Raw genomic sequence first — 10,001 nt, 5'->3', positions numbered from 1 at the left:
GCAACACAGTGAGACCCCACTATCTCTTAAAAAAAAAAAAAAAATCCCTTCTATTCCCAATTTGCTGTATTTATCATCGAAGGGTATTGAAATCGTCTCAAATGTTTTTTCTGCATCTGTTGAGAAGATCCTATGGCTTTTTCTTCTTCTATTAATGTGGTAAGTGCCGCTGACTGCATTTACAATTATCTCCCCCCTACACAGCAACTTTAGAACAGTGTTCACCTTATTTTTGTACCCTTAGAGCTTGATGCACTAAGTACTAGAGTGCTGCTCAGTGAACACAGGCTTTGGGTGGAAGAAATCATGAAGATACCACAACTCAAAAGTTATGCTAAAATTGTTCCTCTCCCAGTAGAATTTTCATTGTTAGTGTTTGCTTCATGGAGGAGCTATCCAGGTAAGTGCCTTCCCAAGAGGATATTATGGGTACTGATTTCAACAAAACTGATCTTTGAATTTGATTAAGTGAAAATGTCACTTTTCAATTGAAAATGTTCAATTTTTAATTATCTTAGTGTACAGGATGTACAGATGCAAATGGGTAGTAAAATGTTTTATAGGGAAGAAGCTGAGGGATTTTTCCAAGGCAACCCTTCTTGACTCTATTAAGCACCCAATATATCAAAGATTTTTCTAAAAATAAAGACACACAGGTGCAATTATAATGTTCTCTTAAGAGTTTATTATAAACCAGTTTCATAGGCCACAAGGAAATAAAAGGACTATGTACAGCCTTACGGGAAACAGGCAGGGAGCTGAGGAGGGCCAAGATGAGTCTAGGGCCTTGGTGGGCGCATTCCCGGGGGAGGGGGCCCTGTAAGGGAAACCAGACAATCCCGTGAGACTCCGCGAACAACAGCATAAGAAACAAACAGGTCTGTGGTAACGTGGCCCTGAGGAATCGAGCCCACGCCTCTGCGGAGCTATTTCCATACTCTGGCCAAGGGTCAAAGAAGGCCTGAAGTAAGAGTAAGAAGTTTAGTCAGTGCCTGATCTGCAACTTGAATCCCCAACCCTGCCCCAGCCTCCCAGGCCCTGCAGTAATCAAGTGAGGAGAGGGGTATACATGGCATATGTGCTAACTAGGGATTTCTCTGAGGCTGACTGGGTTCCTATGCCTATAAAAACCCATAGAGGAATAACCCAGACTAAAGAAACAGGGGTCACCAAGTTTGCCAATGGGTTATCTTACGGGGAAAGAACATTGGGCTTGGAGTCCAAACTCTCTGGGGGCCTATTTTCTCATTCATGTGGGGACTGATCTCAGAATTTCTCCAACTGAAGTTAAAGAGAAATCCATAATAATAATATAGCAAAGCCCAGAGCCCCCTCTTAATTACTAGGCACTGGCAAACCAAAGAGCAATAAGACAATCTCATAACTTTTGTTAGGGATCCTCAGAATGCATTATTTCATAGTGTCCTGAGGCCGCTGCCTTAGATATTGAGAAACACTTTGGGTACAGGGCTGCTCTAACTGTTCTAAGAGGGGTGGTAAGCCCAATTTAAGAAATGCATGTTCCCTCTTCTCTTTCCTTTCTGGATTTCCCTAGACTTAAGGCTTGAAAGCCCATGGGATATGGTCTAAATGCAATCTTCCCTCCATTTCCTATCCCACTAGGCTCTAGGGAAACAAGCCGAAGTTTTACCACTGCAGGCACTTACCTCGCATCCCAGGGGGAGGAGGCCGCATTCCCGGAGGGGGCATGCCCATTGGAGTCCCTCTTCCAGGGGGGATCCCCATTGGGGGACCCATAGGAGGCCTCATACCAGGAGGTGGGCCCATCATGCCTGCAAGAGAAAAGCCCCAAGAATATAGCTCAAGTGTCTATCTTGAAAAGGTAGCAAAAAAACTACCAAGCTTTCCACCAAGTTCTGAGAAAGAGGGACCATTCCACCCTCTCAGCAGCTCCCAGAAACTGACATTGGGAGCACCTAGGGCTCCCAATGGTTCTTGTCCTACTAGTTTCATCAGTCAGCCATGCTGGATCTCAGAGTAATCCTGCTTAATTACATAAACTCATCATCAGTTTCAGTGAAGTTATATCTCATCATTAATCCAGCTAAGGCATCTTCTATCAATTAGCACTGGTCTCCTTATGGGCTCCTCACCTGGAGGGGGTGCCCCTCGGCCCATTGGTGGGGGAGGACCCCCACGGCCAGGTGGGTACTGGGTCGGGGCCCCAGCAATACTGGCTGTGGCAGCAGCTGCAGCGGCTGCAACAGTACCTCTTCCTTGTGGGGTCATCACCTAACAGGACACAAGAAGAAAGAGTTAGAAGGGTCTACTACAATGCAGCTTCCCACTCTCCTCCCCAACTGGGGGAAGGACAGCGGGAAACAGCAGGCACCAAATCCCTTAATGCCGCAACTCTCAGCACCAGACTTCCTATCCAAAACCACATATCAGGAAAGATCAAGCTTGAATGCCCAACTCCCATCTTCTAGACCTGAATGTAAGGATGTCCAATCCAAGTGAGAGAAGGCAACTGCCTTTTCAAATATGACTCATGATTTCAAATGTTGTCATGAAAATATTTTCCTTAAATAAAGTTGGCTAATTCGTACATCTCTTTGATAGCATCAACATAATTTACAATGGCAAATTATCATTTTTCACTTGATTCTAGGGCCATGTAGAAACCACAGTGAAACACTGATAGTCTGACAATCATAGGTTGGTCACTCTGGACCCTTTTGAAACTATGGGCCCTCCCCTTTATCCTTTATTTTAGCCACCAGGAGGTGGTACCCTTTCCCCAACCCCTCACCTGTTGGGATGGCCCGCCAACCCCACGGACTGGCCCAGCAAGTCCTGCAGGAGCCTGAGGCATGGGAACCCCAGCCGGGATTCCTCTGCCAGCAGCCCTGCCGATCCCTGGGCCCCCAGCAGCTCCAGCAAGCGGCACTCGAGCAATACCAGTCTGAAAAATAAACAAACACGCTCTGACGCCCAGTGGCCTGAAGATCAGAAGCATACTTTGGAAAATCATTGCCAAGAGAGCCCCTCAGATTTAGAGGGCATCGAAACAGCTTATAAATACTACCTCTCCATGTGTGCCAACACCATTCTTCCTCCATCAAGACTATGAGTGATCCCTGAAGCAGGGTAGAACTTAAAAGTAAGTCTAGAGAAACATGCCACAACTCAACCACCTATATGCACTCCTGTGAAAGTTCAACCAAGAGCAAAGGGCCAGGGTTCCACTCAGGGTTCAGCAGGCAAGGCATTAAAGGGACATGAGATCCATTCCTAGCTGATTCTAATCCGCTAGGTGACAATGGGCAAATAATCCCAAAATCCCAGGCTGAGTTGCCTCATCTGCAAATGACATGGTTATGGTAAAACTGGTTGTGATCACAAAGGTTTACAATGGGTTACGTTAGACCAGCCAATTCTATTGGAAGTAGGTACTAAGAAATCTGAATATGTACATGGGCTTTGAACCAAGATATGCTAACATCCCTTGCAGACATTTATAACTGGAAAAGGCAGAAACGTAAAAATCCCCAAAAAAGAAAATGACGAGGATAAACTACTCTGTACTCACTTGAGAAAATTTTTCGGTTGTTGACTTGGTGTAGAGCAATTAGAAAAATGCTAACATTAAGTGAAAACACAGAACAACATAATATATGCATATTATGTGTTAAGTACAAAAAAATTCAGATAATCTATGTGGACTTGTAAAAAGTTAAAAGGATTATTCTCTTTTGATTAAAATAATGTCTTGGCAGGGCCCGGTGGCTCACATCTGTAATCTCAGCATTTTGGGAGGCCAAGGTGGGCAGGTCACAAGGTCAAGAGATCGAGACCATCCTGGCTAACATGATGAAACTGAAACTAAAATACAAAGATTAGCTGAGCGTGGTGGCGCACACCTGTAACCCCAGCTACTCGGGAGGCCGAGGCAAGGGAATCGCTTGAACCCGGGAGGCGGAGGTTGCAGTGAGCCAAGATTACGCCACCGCACTCCAGCCTGGCGACGCAGCGAGACTCCGCCTCAAAAAAAAAAAAAAAAAAAAAGCCTTCAAATGCAAAAGAGAAAGGGAAAACAAATTTCACTAGGTCTCTAAAGCCTGTTCTATTTCTATGTGTAGCTTGGTGCTTACAGAATCAAGATTGTCTGAGATCAAATGTCAGTTTCACCACTCAGTAGCTGTGGCACCGTGGGCAAGTTACTAAGCCCTGTTTTACTCTATTTATAAGGTGAGAATTTATCTCTAAAGACTTACGAGGATCAAATAAAATACTGAAGTGGTTGGTGCAAAGCAGATTCTCAGTAACTATGAACTATAACTGTACAAAACAAAATACACACATATTCTACTGTTTTGGAGTTACAACTTTTTAAAGTCCACCTAGGCTTTATCATCACATTAAGGACTGACCCAGATGACCTCAGGTGCTTCCTCCAATGACTCACTATGTACACCATCTGAGAAAGAAGTAGAGCTTTAAAGTCAGAGATACCCAAATTCTAGTTCCCTTTTTCCACTTCTTTCTTGCAGGGTAACCTCTTTAAGATTCTATTTATTATCTGAAAAGGGGGCAAAATCCAGAGGATGCCTGTGAGAACCGCAGTGAAACGGAATCTAACACAGAGCCTGGCTCACGGTAGGGCCTCCCTCCTCCACAAGGCTTCCTGCTCTGACTTACATCTTTGGGAGGAGGTCCCTCTACTGTCATTGAGACCAGATTCTCCCCTCGCAGCAGCACCAGACCGAGGACTCGCTTCTCTTCCCTTTCTGCTTGTTTGGAGTTCTTTGGCCTAAAGAGAGGTTTAGAAGAAACAAAAAAAGTGTTAGAGGTGGGTAGTTCACCTGCCTAGTGGCCTCCAAGATTTGCTTACACTGCATCTCCTAACAAACAGTACACAAACTTTCCCAAGATAGCCCTCCTGGATAGTCTCTGCAGTCTGAACACATAACATCTTAGGTGGCTATCTACCTGTTTCCTACCACAAGAGGACACACTGACCAAGAGATAGGACAGGGCCAACAAAGCCCAGCTCTGGCCCATATACTATTCCACAGCAACTGTGAAGGCCCTTCCCTCAGCTAAGTCTTAAGTCTTCTTTCTTATGACCCTATTACCTCCCTTCAGCTTAAGGCCTTGCCAACATCAGGAGGCTGCCTAAACAATTCCAGTCAAATGACTCCCACCCACCTCACTTACGTGCAGTGTCCTTCTAATATCAATTCAACCTCACAGGCCTATAATTCTGCCCCTCATCTTACATCAGAAATAGAAGCCATAGAAGGAAAAGGTTAAGAGAAATTTCACATACACAGAAATTGAAATTTCGTATCTGTTCCTCAAAAGCACAAAAACAGAAATACCCAAAAAGCAACAACCAGAAAAAGATGAACAAAATATAAATGTGAAGTAGGAAAAATAACTGCAACAGGATAGGAAAGTGGGGGAAAAAAGCTAAAGCTAAGATCCTAAAAATAAAGGGGAAAAAATAGCCTGATTTAAAAAAAGAACTCAAAAGATTTTGTTCTGATATTTTACAGTACATCAACTGGTTGTCTGCGGATGGACAGTTTTTCCCTTTTTCGGCTCACATTTTCTTATTTTTAAAAATAACAACCATGTATTGTCCTTTCATAATTAGAAAAAAACCCTTCTGTATATTTTAGTGTCTACTCATAGACTTCTTTGTATTTTCAAAAATATTTTCCAATAAATTTTTTATTATCAGGAGGGAACTTTGGAGTAGCTCCACACTCATCTGTTGGCCCCTCTAATATGTACCTGGCACCCAGGCATCCCTACCACATTTTTAAACTATACTTCTTGACCTTGGGCCACAGAAGAAATCAGCCCCAAGGAGCATCAAAGGGAATTCAAAGCGAGGGACAACATAATATGGACACTGCATGTGACAAAAGAGCTGATAACCACGGAAGTCACATCATCTTTTAGTGCCTCAAGTAGCCTTGAATGTAAAACATGATGGGAAGCTAGATCTTATCTTTTAATGGGCCAAAAGCTTAACATCTGTGAGACTCAAGACAAGGGAGTTAGCCAATAACTTATGTAATTGTAGCGAAGTAGAAAATATCTCCAATTGTTTGTATAAATGCCAACAAAAATCACTGGCCCCAAACCCACATGGGGAGCTCAGCACTTACCCTGAAGAGGGTCAGAGGCTTCTTAAAGCAGTTTCAGACCAGGCTGCATTGGGAGAGCCCTTTAGGCTACAGCTTTACAAATAGGCAATGAGGCCAGAAACTCAAGCTCTCCCCCCTCACACACCTGTGGGGAGAACATGAGAGCCCTTTACCCCAGTACCCAGGGGCACACAAAGTCAGAGAAACAAAAAGCCTAGCAGCCCTTCACAACTTGTACTTTGCTAGACCTAGAGAGCAAGGTTTGCTGGACTGAAAAAGATTTCTTAGTGTTCAATGTCCCCATTTAAGTCTGCCCTCTAAAACTGGAGAATAAACAGAGAAGAACCAACTAGCTCCATCACCACCTCTACTGCTTGGCCCACCCACTCAATCCATTCCCATCCTCCAGTCTCCGCCCCCCACAGTCCACTTCTCACTTGATCTTCCTGAACTCATCACAGTCACAGAGGATCAAATTCATGTGCTTGTCAAAAGCCTTGAAGGTGCCGATGAAGATCCGACCGTCCTGCAGGATGCACCTCATCCTGTAGTCAATATGCTGCAGCATCTTGCTGCTTTTGCCCACCGTCTGCAAGGAGAAATAGACAGGGATGAGACTCTGCTCTTTTGGACAAAAGCACCTCTGGCCCTCCCCAAAACTTCCCACGGCCTTCTCGTCCATGTGTCCATCTTTCTCAACAGATTCTTAGCTCAGTCTTCTACCCACAGCCCTTTCCCTGGAATTCTCCCATGCCACCCTGTTTTAGGCCTGACCTCTACCCAGTAATCTGCTATTCTCTCTTCCCTTAAAATCGGTCTTTCTCATATTATAATCGCCTTTGTCTATGTCGTGTCAGTTGCAGGGATGAGAGTATATAGTGTGTCCCCAAACGAATCCAATCCATACATACTAGAGTCATTTACCATTGTGCAGATTATAGGTATGTGACTCAAGTGCTATGGAATATCCAAATCTCATTAAAAAGACTGAGTAAAGGAGGAGCTAGAATGGGGCTAAAACTAAAAATCTAATCAACAAGAAGCTTGTTATCAGGAGGGAGATGAGCTTCAAGGTGAAAAATGAAATCCACAAATCAAGAATTTGTTAGTGTGCCTCCAAGACTACATTTGGCAGACGGAAACTCTGGTGGTTAGGGTGCTAATCGGTTTGGACACATAATGGTCTTTAACCCAACAAACATTTGTCTTTATAACCTGGGTTCCAATGTGCTAAAATAAAGAAGTGACTATAGAGGTATCACTTTGTGAACTGTCAGGTACCCTAAGCAGTTGTATTTCTCTCTATAAACAAATCACCTGGCATTTGATCTGTGTATCATCCTCCCATCAGTCTGACTGCTATACCCCAGTCCGACCCCCAAGTGCCTTCTATGGACCTCTGTTCATCTCTGTGAGCTCAGACAACAAAGTTCCGAACCTGCAAATATGCAGATCAAAACTTTGACTCCATGGCTGGGCTCAGTGGCTCACTCCTGTAATCCCAGCATTTTGGGAGGCTGAGGTGGGCAGATCACCTGAGGTCAGGAGTTCGAGACCAGCCTGGCTAACATGGCAAAACTCCATCTCTACTAAAATTACAAATATTAGCCACGCATGGTGGCAAGCGCCAGTAATCCCAACTACTCGGGAGGCTGAAGTGGGAGAATCGAATTGCTTGAACCTGGGAGGTGGAGGTTGCAGTGAGCTGAGATCACGCCACTGCACTCCAGCCTGGGTGACAGGGAAAGACTCCATCTCAAAAAAACAAAAACGAAACTTGACTCCACACAAAGATACTGGAGCCACCCTCAGGTTAGGTGGTTCAGTTTCCCTTCAATGACCATTTTAACCAGCTTCTAACCACAAGGGATCTGAACCTTTAGGGCAACATTCACCGGTCCAGTTGAACTAATGTTCACTGTGTATCTGGCACTGTGATAAGCACTGTACATCTCATTTAATCCTCAAAATTGGACCCATTATTATCCCTATTTTACAGATGAGGTCACTGAGGCTGGGAGAGGTTAAGTAACTTGCCCAGTTTCACAGCTGGAAAGCTGTGTTGGAACCTAGACAGAATGAATCCAGTGCCTATTCTAACCAATTATCCAAACAATATCCTACCGGGTTTTCCTGCTTCCAGTCCCATCGAATATACATGCCAGAGCTAGAGCAATCTTTCTAAACACCACTAAGTTTATGTCACTTTGCTGGTTAAAATCCTTCAGTGGGCAGGGCAAGGCGGCTCACGGCTGTAATCCCGGCACTTTAGAAGGCCGAGGCGGGTGGACTAACTGAGGTCAGGAGTTTGAGACCAGCCTGGACAACATGGTGAAACCCCGTCTTTACTAAAAACACAAAAAATTAGCCAAGCGTGGTGGCGGGCGCCTATAATCCCAGCTACTCGGGAGGCCGAGGCAGGAGAATCGCTTGAACCCGGGAGGCAGAGGTTGCAGTGAACCGTGATCGAGCCACTGCACTCCAGCCTGGGAAACAAAAGCAAAACTCCCTCTCAAAAAAATAAAAATAAATTAAATTAAATCCTTCGATGACATGCCTCACCACCACCAAGGTAAAATAACATGCAAGGTCTTTAGTAACTAGCCTCCTGCCAATTCTTCCCGTCTTCCCTCTTTCTTCCTTCCTCCTCCAGCAACTTTTTCTCAGTCAACAGACGCAGAAAAATCCAGTAACTTTTTAAATCTTGCTACTCTTCCGCCTTTGTTCCTTCAGTTCTCCGGGTCTGTAATACTGCCCCCATTTTCGCCGGGTACATTCTTGCTAATCTTTTAGGAATCTGCTCAGGAACCATCTATTTGAGAAAACATTCTTACCCGCCCGCCGCCGTTACTTTTACCGAATGACCATAAAATTATGTGTCCCCAACTACCTCTGTGAAGGAAGCAAACATATTTCAGAGAGCAGCCCCAGCGCCTGAGAAGTCAGGCACAGGCAAACACAGAAACATGATTAACAACTGAGTGGAACTCTTCCTCCAAACATTCCCTATCCCCTCCTCCTCCCTCCTCTCCATCAAGTAGACCTAGCAAGACTCTAGCGTGGTCCACAAGCCCCTTCCTTCCACCCACGTCGTAACTCTTTCTCAGACTCACAACCTTTCACAAGTCTGAGCCGTTTACCGGGTCCCCCTGCGGCTCCAGAGCCTGCTCCGAAGCCCGGGACATATATTTATTCGGCAAAAGTTAACTTAGTACCTACGAGGTCCCAGGCATTATGGCTACAGCAGTGTCGAGAGCCGCGGTTTTACCCTCGCCCCTGCCGAACGACCTCGGCCTCCGTTCCCGGTTCCAACCTTTTCCTCGACCCCATGCCTAGCCGAACCGCCAAGGTCCTGGTCTTTCCCGCCCAGACCGAACGGCCAAGGCCCAGGCCTTCACCGCCGTAAGTAGCTCTAACCCACGGCTTCCTCCCCGATCAGTCGCGGTTCCCACTCCACAACAGACTCGGAAGTTCCCGCGCCGCCCGCCTGTGCCCTCCTCACCATGGTGGCGGTTCTGATGGCTCTGATCCCCGCCGGATTCGCCTCCACAGAGGCCTAGCCTCTCTCCCGCAGCCGATTTCCCGCCGCCGCTACCGGAAACGCAACAGCACGTAAAATGCGGTCGGCTGGAAATCTACTTCCGGTCCGGACACTGAGCTCTAGAGTTCCGGCCCCAGAGCGGAGCTTGTGCCGAGCAGGGGCGGGGCCTGGGGACTGGGCGTTAACATCCCGCTTTGAAGTAACAGGAGAGCCTTAAGTTCCTGTTTGGACACCTTCCTAGCTTAAATCCGTACTCAGGGCTGCTCTGTGTCACACTCATTTCTCTTCGCCTCACCTTTCCCATTACATTCTCGGTCCTCATTTCCCCATCACCCTCC

General features: G+C 45.9%; 1 protein-coding gene across 4 annotated transcripts; it reads right to left on the bottom strand.

Moving 5' to 3' along the window:
* Positions 1-665: 665 nt before the first annotated feature.
* On the bottom strand, positions 666-9,729 carry SNRPB (small nuclear ribonucleoprotein polypeptides B and B1). Of its 4 annotated transcripts, none has more exons than XM_074004944.1 (8): positions 9,625-9,729; positions 6,560-6,711; positions 6,144-6,267; positions 4,663-4,774; positions 2,774-2,926; positions 2,115-2,253; positions 1,668-1,793; positions 666-961 (listed from the first exon to the last, which is right to left on the bottom strand). In XM_074004944.1, exons 4-8 carry the CDS (start codon positions 4,690-4,692, stop codon positions 951-953), a joined length of 459 nt encoding a protein of 152 aa, XP_073861045.1. In that variant the 5' UTR covers positions 4,693-4,774; positions 6,144-6,267; positions 6,560-6,711; positions 9,625-9,729; the 3' UTR covers positions 666-950. The 4 variants fall into 4 exon arrangements, with proteins under 4 accessions (XP_073861045.1, XP_073861044.1, XP_005568580.1 ...); XM_074004943.1 differs by having other exon boundaries at positions 666-817; XM_005568523.5 differs by lacking the exon at positions 6,144-6,267.
* Positions 9,730-10,001: the final 272 nt, after the last annotated feature.

Source organism: Macaca fascicularis, chromosome 10 (genome assembly GCF_037993035.2).
Source record: "Macaca fascicularis isolate 582-1 chromosome 10, T2T-MFA8v1.1".
Lineage (NCBI taxonomy): Eukaryota > Metazoa > Chordata > Mammalia > Primates > Cercopithecidae > Macaca > Macaca fascicularis.
Note: the sequence above shows the minus strand (reverse complement) of the source record. Positions and strands in the feature narration are given on the sequence as shown.

Coding starts and splice junctions, on each gene's coding strand:
- SNRPB (XM_005568522.5), bottom strand. Junction 1,794..2,114: donor CCGAGGGGCACCCCCTCCAG/GTGAGGAGCCCA, acceptor TTTCTCTTGCAG/GCATGATGGGCCCACCTCCT. Junction 818..1,667: donor TCCTCCCCCTGGGATGCGAG/GTAAGTGCCTGC, acceptor TTTCCCTTACAG/GGCCCCCTCCCCCGGGAATG.